Source organism: Solanum dulcamara, chromosome 6 (assembly GCF_947179165.1).
Source record: "Solanum dulcamara chromosome 6, daSolDulc1.2, whole genome shotgun sequence".
Classification (NCBI taxonomy): domain Eukaryota; kingdom Viridiplantae; phylum Streptophyta; class Magnoliopsida; order Solanales; family Solanaceae; genus Solanum; species Solanum dulcamara.
In genome coordinates this window covers 6227265-6243894 of record NC_077242.1, presented here as the reverse complement: position 1 = coordinate 6243894, position 16630 = coordinate 6227265, and the positions used below count along the sequence as shown (strand labels likewise).

General features: G+C 35.0%; 4 protein-coding genes across 9 annotated transcripts; 2 read left to right on the top strand and 2 right to left on the bottom strand.

Annotated features, from left to right (window-relative positions):
- The first annotated feature begins 1349 nt into the window (after positions 1-1349).
- Positions 1350-2382, top strand: LOC129893074 (NAC transcription factor 29-like). The gene has a single exon (XM_055968566.1). It carries the CDS (start codon positions 1541-1543, stop codon positions 2270-2272), a length of 732 nt encoding a protein of 243 aa, XP_055824541.1. The 5' UTR covers positions 1350-1540; the 3' UTR covers positions 2273-2382.
- A 502-nt stretch (positions 2383-2884) lies between these two features.
- Positions 2885-5984, bottom strand: LOC129893243 (protein NUCLEAR FUSION DEFECTIVE 6, mitochondrial-like). 6 transcript variants are annotated; one of them, XR_008767407.1, is made up of 4 exons: positions 5711-5983; positions 5510-5631; positions 4181-4238; positions 2885-3144 (listed from the first exon to the last, which is right to left on the bottom strand). XR_008767407.1 is itself a non-coding variant. In XM_055968754.1 (3 exons), the coding sequence occupies exons 1-3, from the start codon at positions 5848-5850 to the stop codon at positions 3128-3130; spliced, it is 279 nt and encodes a 92-aa protein (XP_055824729.1). In that variant the 5' UTR covers positions 5851-5984; the 3' UTR covers positions 2885-3127. The 6 variants fall into 6 exon arrangements, 3 of the variants coding, with proteins under 3 accessions (XP_055824729.1, XP_055824728.1, XP_055824727.1); XR_008767406.1 differs by lacking the exon at positions 2885-3144 and adding an exon at positions 3167-3461; XR_008767405.1 differs by lacking the exon at positions 2885-3144 and adding an exon at positions 3627-3847.
- A 969-nt stretch (positions 5985-6953) lies between these two features.
- LOC129892022 (uncharacterized) lies at positions 6954-16141 on the bottom strand. Its single transcript, XM_055967545.1, has 18 exons — positions 15973-16141; positions 15568-15647; positions 15376-15465; positions 15187-15298; positions 14890-14917; positions 14075-14173; positions 13902-13971; positions 13780-13814; positions 13586-13660; positions 13408-13503; positions 12617-12680; positions 10949-11002; positions 9303-9388; positions 9154-9214; positions 9019-9083; positions 8762-8867; positions 7743-7831; positions 6954-7319 (listed from the first exon to the last, which is right to left on the bottom strand). The coding sequence occupies exons 2-18, from the start codon at positions 15631-15633 to the stop codon at positions 7157-7159; spliced, it is 1359 nt and encodes a 452-aa protein (XP_055823520.1). The 5' UTR covers positions 15634-15647; positions 15973-16141; the 3' UTR covers positions 6954-7156.
- Positions 11338-12590, top strand: LOC129892023 (uncharacterized). The gene has a single exon (XM_055967546.1). The coding sequence runs from the start codon at positions 11804-11806 to the stop codon at positions 12146-12148; it is 345 nt and encodes a 114-aa protein (XP_055823521.1). The 5' UTR covers positions 11338-11803; the 3' UTR covers positions 12149-12590.
- Positions 16142-16630: the final 489 nt, after the last annotated feature.

The following is a 16630-nucleotide window of genomic DNA, read 5'->3' as shown; positions in this document are numbered from 1 at the left end:
GTCCTTTCTCTCAAATAAAGTTGGATAAAATAAAAAAGCTAAGTCGACCAAACTTAGATAAGTCACAAAAATATATAATTTTTAAAAAGTGTTTCAAGCATATTTTAATTAGCTTAATCAATGGACTTTAGCTTAATTAAATGTTAAGTCAAATAGGATATCTAATAGAGTGATTAGATATGAACTGAAAACAAATAAAAATGAATAAGTCGTTAAACTAAAGATAATTTAGTCATGAAATAACCAAAAATAAAATTAAAATACACCACATCTTCTTTTCCACTCTGATTCATAGCCTTTTGTGACGATTACATAGAGCTCAAATCTTACTAACTAGGCAGAATTGAGTTGCTACATTGCAAGAGTAAGCTTGACTACACCTCTTACTAATAAGTAGTCAATTTTTAGCATATATATATGCTAAATTTTGGGTCAGAACTATTGTAAAACATAAAGAAACCCCACACAACCTTTTTCAGTTGTATGAGGCACAAAAAGTTATTGTTTTACATGTTGTCATTATTAGGAGTATAGTTTTAGCACTAAGTCGTTCATTACTCAAATAAATGTTTTAAAATGAAACCCCTTCAATAAGAGATTGTACGAGAATTCTAATTTTGTAGGTGACATTATTCATTACTAAAAATTACTATTTTTCGTCCAACTTGAAAAATATTTTAGCGGCTTTTTCCATAGACATTTTGATTAAATCAGTGGGAAAAAAAATAATAGTATTTTTATACGAAAAAAATTAGAGAGTGACACTCTGTTTTCCATCATGTATCTTTTTCCAGTCATGAGTTGGTTTGATGGGAAATGGGAGGAAAAAATCACACAAATGCCACATTGATTAATTTGTGTAGGAAAACATGTATTTCTAGTAGTAATTAAGAGTAATGAAATAACAAAAGTTGCGTGTATAAAAATCATTAGGATAAAGAATGTAGTAATTGTTTTGATGAATAATTAATATTAAAAAATCATTTCGATTAAGGAGAAGAAAAAAAGAAGCTTCCACAGATTTCAAACCTTCAAAAGGAAAAAAAAAAGTTTCCAAAAACTCTAGCTTTTCCAACAAGTTATAATTAGGAGGGTTTAAATTATAGTAATTGTTTTATTGAATAAATAACATCAAAAAAATCGATCAAGGAGAAAAAAAAAATGCTTTCCAGCCTTCGAAAGGTCAAAAAAATAAAAAATAAAAAAGAAGTTTCCTAATAAGTATATAATTAGGAGTAAAAACAAAAGTATCCTAACAAGTACATAATTAGAAGTAAAAACAAAAGTTTCCTAACAAGTACATAATTAGGTTTGAGGATTATATTATAAATAGTTGCGTTGGCATTAACTTGTTCATCTTCACTACAAAGTAATCATTAGGGTTGAGTTTTGTTTACGATAATATCAAGCTCCATATTACGTTTATAGCAATAGAAAGTAGTTAACTTGTTCATCATCTTCATTACAAAGTAATCATTAGGGTTGAGTTTTCTTTTCGAATCTATCCCTATTATTGTTTCTTTAGTTCATCAGTAAAATAATGGGACGTCTGATGGGGTATCGATTTCACCCTACGAATACTGAAGTGCTGAAATATTTATTAGGGTTTGCGAGAGATGAGCCACTGCCTGATCAGAATGAACTCATGCATCAGGTGGATCTTTACGCTGACAAGGAACCATGGCAGATTTTTGAAGGCACCAACAACAACAGCAACACACGTTACTTCATTACGCCCCAGAAGAAACATAATCCGGAGCGGAAAAGATTTTCGCGAATTGTGGGGAAGGGTACGTGGAAAGCACAAGGAAAGGGAAAAGAGGTTTTTGACAAGAAAGGTAGAGTTATAGGGTACGTGAAAAGTTTGAAGTACAACTACGGCAAGGACGATAACAAGAACGCTAATGGGGAGTGGCTCATGACTGAATACTCATTATATGATGGTTATTTGGAGCCTCGACAAATTAAGAAGAAGGGCTACGTAATATGTAAGATAAAGAAGAAGGGATCAAAAACCATTATTGATGATGGAGTTACGGGTGAGATTAATATGAATGAGGTTGACGAATATATTAATTCAGTTTTGCAAGAAGACGATCAACTACTTGCTCTTATGGACAAGAATAATAATGTAGAGGAAGATATTGATGTTGGAGATGAAGTACTTGCTCTTATGGACGATGATGATGTAGAGGAAGATGATAACGCAGAATGCTTAGAGGGACATCCATCAGCTAATATCGATCTTGAAGACATAGACTTTGTATTATAGAATTTATCAATTAATACACTACGATTTTTTCGTACGTTTCTTGTAAGTAGCTAATGATTGATTGTGACGGAAGGATCGGAGTAGAATAAAAAGGTTAATTAGTTTATGTATTTGCTGTCTATTTCCAATTATGTTTGGTTGTTCTGATCGTTTCTTTATGTAATATATATGAGTTTCCATGAAGGTCCTAACATTATTATAAAGGACTCAATATATTTATCTTGGAATTAGTTTTTTCCTCTGTTACTTTTTTTATTTGTGGAATTGTTTTTTCGTGTTTGGTTGGTGTGCAATATATCCCAGCTAGAGAGCTTTGATTTCTCCTTTCATTCTTCAATGTAATAGTATTGTGACATTTAAATGATATAACACTTTTTGATAATGATGCTAAAAAAATTATAGTTATAAGTGACAAGATCCACCTAGAAACCAAGTTCATGAGACGTAGATTGATATATTTAACAACAAAAAGGAAAAGGTTGTATCTTCATAGAGTTGATTCGATGGTTGTTAGAGTTGTTGGTTTGATCTAGTCACAGCTGCGGACTTGGCTGGGAAGCCTTTTTTTACAGTTTTGGTTGGGTGTGGGGTTGTCTCCTCTGCAAAGTCATATGGGTTTAATGATGTCTTAGTGTATTAATGCTGAATTAGAGCGATGCAGGTTATAAGCAAACTTTTTAAATTGCATCTGAGTTCATCGCTAAATCCTCATCATCACATAAAATTCTAAGATTGGACATTTAATTCTGAACTGAGAAACAACGTGGCTGCTGTGATGGAAGTACATTTTTAACAACAAAAAACTGGGACAATTTCTTTACAACGATCAGATGAAGATACTCATCTACGCCACAATTATGATGACAAAAAACCTGCAAATAGCAAAGTTACAAACAGAAAGGTAAACCGTTAATAAAAAACATATAAAGAGAGGCACACAAGTCAGAAATAAGCAAACGTAGTAGTTCCGTATCAAGTAACTGGCTACATAAGTGTTGAGCTCCAACTTCCAAGAGAAGGATGTTTGTATTTCGAAAAAGATGAGATCTAGCACTTCTAAGTTTAAAAATTTAGATAATCCAGGAGCTGCTCATTATAACCCTCTTTACTTAGCGCGCCATTGTGAAAAGTACACACTTGTAATTATTGCTCCTGCTCTCCAAAAATCATCACACGTCTTCATTTTGGGCTGATCGAATAAAGAAAAAATCGTAAGCACCAATTCTACCCAGTGTAGTCTAGAAAGACATCCTGATCTATTAATACTGCTGAGGTAACAAACAAAGAAAACATGCTTATGCTTGTCCATATAATTAAATCCAATGACAATTTTTGCGATCAGAGATACACAAAGAACATGAAATAAACATCTCATTGCAAGATTCATCAGCAAAATCTACAGATATCCTGTCATTATACACCCCTAACAGCCATCATACATTATTTCCAATCCAACAAAAGTACTCAACAAAATCTCATATGTAAGTAGAAATTTCTAAATTAAAAGCTTCCAAACATAAATGAATCCAATTCAGTCCTCTAAGCTTCTCCTTCTTCATCTAGTCTTGTCAACGCCTACAACAGGAAGAATGAAGCATCCAACACTTAATCAAAGTGACAGAAATAGGAACCGGAAAATAGGTGATGGGCAACACTAAAAATGAAGAGAATGCAAGATACTAGTGACAATTACTGAGGATAACGTTGCCTTTGACATCACTGAACTCTTTCAGGGCAATGAAATTGTTTCAAGGGTATTTCAAAGGAGGCTTCATATATCATACTTGCATCAGTAACAAAATATTTATTCCAAACTTTTTTGATATTTCAAAACTATAAATTAGAAGGTCCATGTTAAACTTTGGATATGTCCAAGACACACTAAAGAGAAATACTTGATTGACTTACCAAAGTAGTAAATGAGGGAAGGACATCAAATGAGGGTCCTATAGGTCTTGCTAGATACCTATATCAAAAATGAAAACTCGTTGGTCAGAGAAATATAAAAGATGGATACATGGAAACCACAAAACCTCGCCAAATGGTTACGGTTTTACAGGAAAAGAAAGAAAAGGGGAACTAGACATCAAGAGGAGAAAGTATATTCAATGATGTATTACACGATAGGTCACTCCATTTAAATTGGCTTATTCATTCAGGTAGAAAAGAATGATTTCAAGTCTAGTTGAAATCGAATCATTGGTAAGATTGAAGGCTGTTGCCAGCATAGGTGCTAGTCAACTAGTTAATAGTTTCAAGCATCTTGAAATCAAGAAAAACTCAGCCAGTACAGGACATTTTGATGAAGAAGAGAGCTACAACTCCTCCTGAACTAAAAACAGTTATATGAACATCTTCAGCTGATTACTAGATTGATACTCACAGGCCAGTTACAGCTTATAGTCTAATACACCTGCTTCCAAATTAACACCACTCCCCCAGCAATGACAAAATTAAAAGAGCAAATAGAGAGAACTAAAGATTCAAAAACGCGAACCCCAGAAGTACAGATAAATTTGATCCTTTCAGAACGAACGTGTCATAAAAATTGATCACGTGCAATCACAGCAAGGCTGACAAATACATCTTTGTTCCTCGTGAGAGGCGAAAAGATGCCATTTTGAATTTCTACATACATTTTATGTCCTTAGTGACTCTTGATATTAAGCTTCGCAAAGCATGGCAGATCTAAACCCAAATAAAAGAGAACTGTGGTAAGCCAACTAACATAATAACAGTTGGCCTCCAGGGCTTTGGTCTTAAGTAAGAGCCCATGCGCATCAGATGATGTGTGGGGCTATGCCCAAGTCACTGCCACAGACAAAAAGATGGTTTTTAAGTGAAACGTACAGGAGCAGGGGCCATTAACCACTGTGTTTCGATCGTGTCCTCAGAAATTTCTTGATTATCAAAGAAAAAGTAACAGTCTAACTACAATGAATCACTGAATACTGATTCTACAAATCGAGAGGAATATAACAAAAGATCCATAAAACTAATTTTAGAATTAAAGCATAGTTATTTGATTGATTACTCTGATCTGCATCAGCTAATAACTAATTTTGCACAATTCTCAAACATGCAATGAACATAAATAGAACACAACTAATGAGGCAGCACTCCTGATTAACATAGTTTCCTTAGCTGATTCGCTTAACAAATAAAATTATCAGCTCTAATTGGGTCAACTAAATGCCAACAGAAACCAAACTAATCAATAACAAAGTGAAAAAGTACCTTCTGAAAGCCAACTGTAACTACGGAGAGAGTCAGTAAGCATAGAAGTCATCAAAGCCGAAGCAGTGACGGTGTGGTATGGTTGCAGCGACTCCAAACAAACGCTCATCTCAGAAGGACACCTTTTTGAATTGCATAAATTGTTCAGTCACATATTATGAAATTGAATATGCAAGAAACTTCTAGTAAAAAAATGAGTACCTGAAGATGCGATGAGAAAGAGGACTTCTAGAAGGCGTGCGAAAGGGAGATCGAGCAGCTTTAGCCTCCGATGCGATCCTTGATGCGGCATTGCGCATGGAAGGTGACCGGAAAATGGATCTAGCGGCGGCGATGGCCATGGAAAAGGAGAATTGTTCAGAATGTATGCAAATGGAGAAAGATTTACTGTTGAAATGAAATTTGAGGGTTTTGGGCTAAACCCTAGGGGAATGCTTGGCTTGGCTGCCCCTACGAGTCGGCTTATTTTTGGAGGAGTGCACAAATAACCAATTCAGGTCTCTATTTAAAGTATAGCCAATATTTATAAATTCTTACAAATTTAACCGTTTAAAATGAAAGGGAAAAACTCAAATGAGAAAGAAGAAAGTAAATGGCATGGGTTTGGGAGCCAAGCCAAAGCCTCCACCGCAGCTTCGACTGCAAAAAAAAAACTAGAGAGACGAGGGAGAGGGTTGTGTGGCCTTAACGGGTGAGGTCTTCTTCGCTTTTTGGCAGCTTTTTGGCAGTCGAAGATAGAGTCAGGTTCCGAAGGAAGCGTGTATATGCTTAGCCCCTCGCTCATGAAAACGACTCTAAGCTAAAGAGACGGTCTATGGCGCTATCCCTATCCAGTTCTCAAAGAGTTCATCTATACCATTCGTTTAAAATTTGACTCATCTATGTCCTTTTCTTTTAAGCTCGCAAAAGCCCAATTCCAACAATTTGAACGTGAGCAAATTTTAGATATTTTTTTTAAAAATTACTCAAATTTTAATATCTGTGTATCTTAAATTTGAACTATCAAATCTAACTTCGAGAAAACTCGAAGTGATCATCCAAGCATATGATTTACTAACCATAGAAACTAATTGACTGAAGGACTCGTTAAAATACATCGTGGTGCAAAAATGCAGTGAAAATGAAGATTCTAACTGGTATCTCTTAGAAACACCAACTTTTCAGATGTTCGACAAATGTTTCCCAAGAGAAGTATTCACAAATTTAGCTCACTAATCTAGTGTGCATGTAAAGGAAGCTTAACCGGTGTCTCTTAACACGTTATTTCTGGGTGATAGGATCCAAATTTTTTATCACTATTTGAAAGAGCAGGCCAAAATTTGTAGCAGATCCATATGCAAATGCAACTTCAAGATTTCAAAATTCATACCGGACATAAATATTTCTAAGAGAAACCACATGAAAAACTATGCAGTTAACTCGTAAGATGATGAAAGAAAAAGCGTAAGCAACAACATAATTTTAACATAAGTAACCACCACTATATCTCAATAACGACATGAAACGAAGATCTTTTTAATTCTTCCCTCCGATAAAAAATACAATGTCTTATAGGCCTGCTAACAACTGTGAAAATAGGTAATTACTTTCTAAACTGTTCAAATTGGCCTGGTTAACATGCATCAGCAGATCAAGACAGCCACACTTTCATTCGACTTCTTGGACAATTCTTTTCGTTCGCAGTTGCTTATTCTTAATGCTTCCGGGGGCACTATGAGCTTTCCTCCTCTCCTCTTTCCGCCTCTCAGATTCATTCATCTCACGTATTTGTTTAGTTGCCTTGTAGATTGGTTTTGGCAAGTGCCTGTGTCTGCAAAATCATAATAAAGGAGAGTGAAGATTAACCTCTTTTGAGCTCACTGGGAATCATTAGAGATATTCAACGGGAATGCAAAAGTAACAAATATATGCAGAGAGACAATTGACAATGGTAATCATCTTCTTCTGAACTTCTCATTTTAGCTTTAACCATGCACAGCTTTTGTTCAGGCTTGTGATTAGCATAATATAGGTCAAGTGTAACAAGATTTTCACACTGGGAGGACATGATCTTACATGCCAGTTAACAAGATGACCAACTACGATTTGGTACTAATGACCTAAGTGGCACGGACTTAGACTTCAACTAAGACATCCGTGCGGCACTTGACAACTTACTCACGTTCAAGATCAAGTGGCGGGTCATAACATTAGGACCTTAAACAAGAATCTTAAGACAAAAATGAACTTTTACCTGACAATGCGCTTGACTTCATGAAGATGCTTGTAACGATTCTTGACAGCCTCCAAATATTCATGTTTTTTCCGCTCTCTTGGCAAAATCTGCAAGAACATAATTTTCAGCTTTAACATTCAGATTGATGTGAAGAAAAACAGAAACAGAATTACAGAACAATCAGGGAAGCTTACATCAGATAACTTTCTTTCCCATTTTCTTCTAAAACAATAGTACGATATTGACCCTCCAGAAATAGTTAGGACCAGATTATTTTGTTCATTATTGAAGGCAAAAGGACAGTGATGCACATAAAGAAGCTTCAAAGGGAAGAAGGCGGAGACAATTGCTAGTTGTTCTAAATATTGTCGATAACCAAACTTTCAAGGAATATTTTTGGGACGATCAGAAAGCAAGACCTAAACAACTCAATATAAAGGCAACAGAACATATCAAAATGTCATTCTTTCAAGAGAAGTTCTAAGACAATTGTATTTTATTTCTTTTGCACAACAGTTCCTGCACAATCAAATGTTAATCATCTCTCTCTCTCTCTTCTTTTTTTTTTCCTTCTTTTCCTTTTCTATTGCTCATCACACTCTTTGATTTGTGTAACAATTTTAATGAAAAAACAGAGTTTTTTCAAGTTTGCAATCTCCTTTTCATGTACATGCTTGCAGCATTCTAATTAACAAACTCTAATAACTCACCATTCTGCTTGTTCTACTGAAGAAATGTAAAATTTTCTTTAGTTTGCTTCTAATAACTAAAACCAGAAATCTCACCATGCTAAGCAGCCCAAGAAACTAAAACAGATGTGATATAAAAACTTACGACCTCTTGATCTCATCTTTTTATCATCTTAACCAATGTGTTGAAACCAAATCCACAATTAAAGAGGAACAAGGGAGAGAGACATTAAGAAAAATTCAGAAAGATTCAAACCCATAATGCATCTAAAACAGAAAGGAAACATGTACACAAGTTCCCAGAAAATAGTATATAAACCAAAAGAATCAAGTAGTATAGGTGCATACAACTCCCATTTGCTCAGATGCTTTTGCTTTCCATAGACGAAGGTTTGTATCATCACTTCCTGAGATAATATAACTTCCATCGCAACTGAACTTGACACAGAATACCCTGAGTTGATGACAGATGTCAGGAAAACACATTCACTTGAAAGTGCAAGTAGTATAAGCAGCCAAGATGGTAAACTATTGTTGGGGATTACTACATGATAACTAAAAATAAAACAGAAAAAATGCTTCTTTATCAAGATATGGAGTGAAACCTCTGCATCCTCTTAGCGTGATACATTTCCCTGCTGCGACCACCATTATATTTGAAAATTCTCACCTACAAAGGATGGTAATTCAGTCAAAGTGCTGAGGACATAGATGAACAAATAAACTTGACAGGAACCTACAGATCTATCATAAGATCCAGTAACAAATTCTCGACCGGTTGGTGAATAATCTATATCCATCCTGCAAATAAACCACAAACATTAGCAACAAACCTTGGTTGTCAACTCCAGCACATGAACTGCAGTAAATGAAAGAGTTGATGCCTTACACTGAAGAGACATGATCTTGATGCACACATTTCGCTTCCTTTAACTTTCTAACATCATAACTGTAGCATTTGCCATCATCATTAGCCTACATCGACGAGACATGCGAGGAGTCATTGCAAAGAAAGCACCTAATATATAAAATTCATATTGAAAAGTGAAAACATCCAACCACTAAAGATTAAAAAAATCAGCAGCATATAAGACTCTAGCATAGCAACATTTTGCACAAGGGCTGTGGTTCATGATGGAACTACACAACTCTACTTGAGCTGCACAAACTTCTAGAAATAATGTTAGGGTGGTGATAGAAGTGTAATTAGACAATTCCCACTAAGAAAAGACCTTCCAAAGAACCAGTCACCTTTGGTCCTATCTAAGTTTGCAAGTTTCCATCCATTTTTAAGATGATTAAATTCTACATTCAAACTATAACAATCAAAACTGTTTTAGCAATCGGAAAAGGACTGGAAGCAGGCTACTATTATCAACCTTACTCCATGTTAAAGTTTAAACCATCATCAAAATTTGGTTATATACTTTTCCATTTAAGGTTTATGCTTCAAGTTATCACAGAATTCGCTAGAAACTTAGGACTCTCTAATTTCTTTTAGTTACCTTAACCAAAATTTGAGAATATTATAAAGGTATGTTACAGATTTCGGACATAGAAAAATCAGGTTCAAATATTTTCTCAAAAGGAACTTAATACCCCACCCACCCCACCAGAAGTACTTCCTCAAAGGAAAAGTTAGTATGAATGAGATGTCAACTAAAATAATCTCTTCTTTTTTTGAGATAAACATCATAGAATAATCTTTAAGTTTCCTAGATATGACTTCACAAAGGAGCAGTTCTATTCATGCTCTATTTGAAGTTTTCAACCTCAATTCTAACCAGGAAAAAGTAGCCAAACAGTGATTGTGTGCTAATTGGAAAAGAAATCCAGTAGCTCTTCATAATCTTAGTGGTTAAACCAGGCAGATCCAAATTTTCAACTTAGTCTAGTCTACAAAATACAAAGTTAAGGTATATGCATACTCTACCCTCCCCAAACCCCACCATGTGGGACTACACTAGGTATTTTGTTGTCAGTCAACAAAATCCAGAGTTAAACTATACTTAAAAAGATATTTATACTATGTTTGCAGTTTTTACCCAAAAAAATCATGGAGGCAGAGTATTCTTTACATTTCTTTGTAATAAGCACTTAAATCATAACCCTCTTGGTTAAGTTCAGGCCCTTGGGAGGACTTACAGTTGAGACCAATCTCCCTTGACTTTCTTCACATTTGTAAGGAAATACACAATACGTACACAAACATCAACTTAAGGAAATACACAAAATTAAAAGTTGATTATTGTGGTGACTAACAAATTGTTCCTCTAATTCCATTTTAATTCCAGTTGAAATCAGATCTCATAGTACCTTGCCAAAAATATATATATTCAAATTCACGTTTAAGTGGCTACATCCTGCCACCTATAATCTACATTCAGGTTACACGTAACAACATACTATCATAACAAAACCATATCTTGGTAACAGAAAGGGTGATCAAGGAACTGAAAGCAAATCATGACTTGATTTATGAGAGAGCAACACAAGATACAGTAAAGGAGAACAAAGTTCTCATGCTGCACTCACGGCAGTAAAATTCATTGGCTCCATCGGATTCCATGCTATAGAATTAGTTTTTGTCTGCAAAAAGAGAGATTAAGTCAGAAATGAACTTTTTTGAAAAAATACAAAGAAGATATATATCAAAAGTTGTTATCAAATATACTAAGGCTTCCTTCTTCCCATCCCTAATATTGAAGATTTTTTATCTTTGCTCTACAAAAGATGCTGTCGGTGCAAGTGTCCTAAAATGCGAAAAACAAGAAAAATGACAAGGTCACCAAAGCTTGCAGTGAGAAGGGACAGGTTAAGTGCAAACTTATTAGTTTGATCATTGATTTGTAACTTGGCCTTGTTTGTTACATCAGCTGAATTACTCAGGAGAGGTCCAAGCAGTTCTTTTAACATGACCACTGAATCTATGAACAAGACAATCACTCAAAAGATATTCAAAGCCTAAAAGAAAAGCAAAGCCTCAATCACTCCCACATTATAAAAAGGGAAAAAGGGCATATACCCCCGAACTATCGATGGTACTACTATATCCTTCCTTAAACTTTTAATACAATAACACCCCTGCCATTCAAAGAGTGGTGCAATTATACCCTTCTCTCTAAAGGACGGACAAGTGGGGACACGTGTTCTCATCTTGTCCAATGACCCGTTCCCAATTTTAAAAAATCCACACTCAACAAAAGCACCTGTTTAAAAAAAAAAACAGATAGACCCAAACCCCACTTCACTCTTCAATTCTCTCTTCAAGAGAATAATGTCCAAAAGGCACAAACCCAGTACAATTTCCACCAAACCCATCAAGAAAATCTTCCAGATACACAAACCCAGTACCTATTTCAGCACACCCAACAACAAAAACTCAGAAATATGGAACCGGATTTCCACTTCGAAGAAAGCCTTCCAGATAAATCGAAATCGACACAGTACTTTTTCCAGCAAACTCATGAACAGAAACTTAAAGATATGGAGACCCATTTCGATTTTCAGCAAATCGAAGAAGAAAATGAAGATGATGAAGAAGAGGAAGGTGAGATGACAAGCTTGGATGAAGTGTACAGTCAGTTAAGGGAACGACACGTGAGCAGGAGCAGATCAGATACGAAGCTAGTGTCCAGTGAAGCTCCGGTGAAGTTGCCAACGAAGATGAAGAAATCAGCTAGTATGAAATCGCCATTTGCGCATTTTGAGGAAGAAGCCATTGTGGAAGCTTGACAGCCGGCAACTACAAGGGAGAAGAATGCTAAAACAAGCGATGAAGACAATGAAGTCGATGTGAAAGCCGATGATTTCATTAACAAGTTCAAGCAACAGTTGAAGTTCTTAAGAGAGAATTGAAGAGTGAAGTGGGGGGTCTATTGGGGCGGGTTTTTTTTAAAACAGGTTCGTTTGTTGTGTGTGGTTTTTTTAAATTGGGAACCGATCACTGGACAAGATGAGGACACGTGTCCCCACTTGTCCGTCCGTTAGATAGAAGGGTATTATTGCACCACTTTTTGGATGGCAAGGGTGTTATTGTACCAAAAATATAACAGAGGGATATTAGTACCATTTTCGATAGTTCGGGGGTATATATGTCCTTTTTCCCTTATAAAAATAAGTAGCTTATGGGCAAGCATTTAACCAAAACAAGACCACTTAATCATTAGCAGTAATGTTCACAGAGACAACCGTGCTGCTTACCGTCATAATAACTTTTCTAGCTGGTGTAGAAAGCCGTAAATCATAGATGCTTATGCTACGATCACTGCAAGAAAGATCACATACCAAACAATAAGTAGGTGCAGGCCAAAAATCAGATGACGCTTGGAAATTTGGGAGCATCAATTATAATGCAGTGACTGAAATTACAATATCATCTTAGAATTAACAAGCATAGCATCTGCTATTCTAAAAGACCATTCAGGAGCCCATCAAAAGAGCAGAAAGCATGAACTAATCAAGCGTTCGAAGGAAAACCATCTAACACAAGATTATTTTTCAGAACACCATTACAGATGCAAGATTATATTGTTTTTTTTTCATAAATGTTGGGAAGATTTCATGTGCTCCACTAATTAATATTTTTAGGTTTGATTTGACAATCAAAGAAGCTGCAACAGCTTCGTAAATGTTTGTCCAAGAGATTAACAACACAGATGCACATAATAGTGAATTTTCAAAAGGATAAGAGATATTTAACTTGAGAAAGGTTATATCCGAAAAAGGGTCTATTTAAACATGTATACTACATGATTGGAAGGTGCAGATACCCACGCAAGTATCAGAAGTAAAGGAAAAGATCATGGAAACCAGCTTATGAACTAACAATCATAGATTGATTACCTTGAGTAAAAAGTAATTTGCACTAACTTAAAACAAAGAGCCAGGTAAGCATATGGGCAGGAAACTTATAAGAAGGCCTTCACTCCTTTCCCAACAAACAATAAGGAAAAGGAAGAAAAGAAGACTCTAGAGTCTTAAGGAATGAAAACCTTGCTGATGTTGCCAAAAGATTAGGTTCCCCTGGATTAAACCGAACAGATGTAACTGTGTCTTTCCCCCATTCAAAACTATTAACTGGCTGAGACCTGGTTCACAAGATGAGTAAAATGTGTTAAAAAACTGCACATACCTGGCAGCAGAAAAGATACAAGAAATGGATGAGCAAACCTGTTATGGTTCCAAATATCAACTTGAGCACCTGCTGTGGCAAAAAGATCACCATCCCATTGGTGATCAACACCCCTGAGAAACGACAACATCAATAGCAGTTTGAAGATATGAAGCTAGAGAAAAACAAATAAAGTTATCATGATATGCTTAAGTTAATCATCTTGCAAGGGCAATGATGCCAAATAACTTACCAGAATGCGTTCTTCCAAACATGAACAGACAATGGCTGAGAATAAAAGAATTCGGTTTGTTAGATAATCTGGCACACCAAGTTCATGCATGGAAAAGAACAGAAAGCTTGAAATGCATTTACCTGGGATGAGTTATCAGATCCATCATCCGACTCCATTAGAGTAGCATCAGGAACATTCCAGAGCCTAACACTACAGCAAAGTAGCCCAAAGCACAGTGGGTCAGATACAGTACAGGAATATTTTCAATAATAATTGTGTATTAACGGGTGCAATGGTTCCTGTGAAGCCTTACGTGCAATCAGTTCCACAAGATACAAGAATACGGCCATCTGTGGACACTGTCAAACCACGTACTGCACCTTGGTGACCAGGAAACTGACGTACTGTCCGCCTATTGTTTTGCAAAAAAAAAAATTGGGCACACATTCATTATAAGGTTCATGACTGGGATCAAAAAAAATATTCAAAAGAATACACAGGTTCTGGTCATCAAGTAATGGGAACTGAAAATTAGAGCTTTCTAAAAATCGACTAACATGCTTCTATTTGCTGATTACAGAATAAAAAGCTGCATATAAGTTCAAGTTAAGAATTTAAATAGGCCACTACCCCTCGAAGATATAGAAAAGAAAAGAAAATGTGACCGGAGAAGAATCCCCAATCAGATTGATCTAAAGCCAAAAAAGAGAGTTTTCATACTTCTCAACCCCTTATACTACTAGGATGAAACATCTTAAAGAAGTCCAAAACGTGACAAAATTGGAGATAAAGATATACCATACAGCTTGTGTCATATACCAGCAGTAACATGGAAATAAAATTCCCTAGTGCATTGTGAATTAGTAGTACTCCAAAATAATTAACCTCGGGTCTCGCGGTCAGAATATCAAGTATATCACATCCATACTTCATGGTAATGTAATTAAAACATATTTTTTGAGTTCCAAATGCTTTTTAACCGAAAACGATGCTATTGGCCGAAGAGATTTTTACCCTAAAAACTGCACAAAAGGTTATGTAAGATCGCACTTATTATAATAAAAAATACTTGATAGCCAAGTAATACAATACCAGGAAGTAACTAAAACAATTGCATTGCATATCTACCTGGTAGCCAAATCCCATAGGCGAACATCTGCAAGAACACAAAAGATTTTCAGAAGTCCAGCGTAATTAACAAATATGATTTTAACATTCACAGCCAGCAATACCTTGATGTGTTATTTGTCAAGGTTAAAGTTTTAATTTATTTTTTTTGAGAGAGAGAATCTTTAATTTGTAAAATATATTTTATAAACTTTAAAAGTTCTAATATTTTTTTAACTACATGTATCATCAAAGTGCAACACAATTTGAAGTTAGGTAAAAAACTTATAAACAAAAAAGACGTTGAAAAAAACATACCACCGTCCATGGAGCCAGAAAATATTCCTTTCAAGTTATTCGGATTCTTTGCCATGCAAGAGACCGCGTCAATGTGCCCATCCATTGCTCCAACGAATGGCCTTGCAAAAATCTATTAAGAAAACAACTTAAATTAGCATACTCAAACAAAATAAAACAATATAAATCAAATAAGGAAGCAGGAATAACCTTCTCTAGTTTTGCTGCATTCAGAGCGCGAACATATTCCAATCCCTTCTCTAGAGGTCGAAGGTTGGGATCGAAGTTCCGAAACACTCTCTAATCAGGCATAAATCACTATGTGAGTTAATATTTTCAAAAAAAAACGATGATATGCAGAGTGAAAGCACAATTCCCTAACACAAGTGAGAGTGGCCAAACCTGAAGGTCCTGACTGCGTTCACGAGTAAATTCATCCGTAGACCGAGATATCACTTTCAACCGCATATTGATATCTTCAACTTCAGAGTAACCAGAATTGAGCTCAAAACATATTAATAAGTAGTAAAGATAATGACTATCACTAATATACTAACCATAAACACAATCATCAACCTCAATTTAACGACATTTAAATAAACTGATTTCATGTGGCACTTAGATTAATTGATTTCTAATACTAAAAATTGAAGATTAATTTAAAATTGAAACAATTTATTTTGATAATTCAAAAGAAAATGGATAAATTCCATGAACAAAAAAATCAAGCAACTACACCGTAAATCCCAAACTAGTTGGTGCGTTATTAGAAAGGTTCAATAAATGGCATATAGCGCCGAAGCTTACCGGTGATGATGGTGGCAGGAGCAAGTAATTAGCCGGCGGTAGAGTGCTGCAGACTTAGACGAAGAAGAATTCCGGCGAGGGAAATTTGAAGTAAGCGTAACTTCGGCTAGCCCTTCAGGGTTTAGGGTTGAGATGGCTTTCTATAAGTGAAAAAAATTCCTATTAACTACTATATCATTTTTTTAACAATTCTTTTAAATATTTTCGGTTACTACTCTATTATTTATAGGTACTAGTATATGTATCCACGCGTTGAGCGATTAATTGATAAAAATAAATCAATATATAAGTTTAGTTTATTATCTAAATTTGACAATAATAAATTTTAGCATAATTTTTTTTAAAAATCATAAATACACTTACACAATCCATGTTATCCTCTTGTTGAAATAATAAAGATATTTAAAAAATTTAATCGTTAGATTAAAAAATAAAATGTAGCTAAGAAAAGTCCTATGATTATGATAATGCTAAGCATAAAATTAAATAGTTTTAATCACTTGAATATCAAATTGTAGGCATGCTATTCAAATTTTCAAAGTTTCTCTTTCAATTTTTTTAAAAATCATATATCAATTATATGATATTTTTAAAAAATAAATATAAACAATAATTGTAATACATTTTGAATTTAATATATTATACATATTATAGACAT

Excerpts from the sequence above, each read along its gene's own strand:
- LOC129893074 (XM_055968566.1), top strand. The coding sequence starts at position 1,541 with ATGGGACGTCTGATGGGGTATCGATTTCACCCTACGAATACTGAAGTG.
- LOC129893243 (XM_055968753.1), bottom strand. The coding sequence starts at position 5,850 with ATGGCCATCGCCGCCGCTAGATCCATTTTCCGGTCACCTTCCATGCGC. Across the intron at positions 5,632-5,710 it reads CTTTCTCATCGCATCTTCAG|GTGTCCTTCTGAGATGAGCG; the intron begins GTACTCATTTTT and ends CAATTCAAAAAG. Across the intron at positions 3,462-5,509 it reads TTACAGTTGGCTTTCAGAAG|CCCAAAATGAAGACGTGTGA; the intron begins GTACTTTTTCAC and ends TTATTCGATCAG.
- LOC129892023 (XM_055967546.1), top strand. The coding sequence starts at position 11,804 with ATGGAACCGGATTTCCACTTCGAAGAAAGCCTTCCAGATAAATCGAAA.
- LOC129892022 (XM_055967545.1), bottom strand. The coding sequence starts at position 15,633 with ATGCGGTTGAAAGTGATATCTCGGTCTACGGATGAATTTACTCGTGAA. Across the intron at positions 13,504-13,585 it reads GATATTTGGAACCATAACAG|GTCTCAGCCAGTTAATAGTT; the intron begins GTTTGCTCATCC and ends CTTGTGAACCAG. Across the intron at positions 8,868-9,018 it reads CACGCTAAGAGGATGCAGAG|GGTATTCTGTGTCAAGTTCA; the intron begins GTTTCACTCCAT and ends TCATCAACTCAG.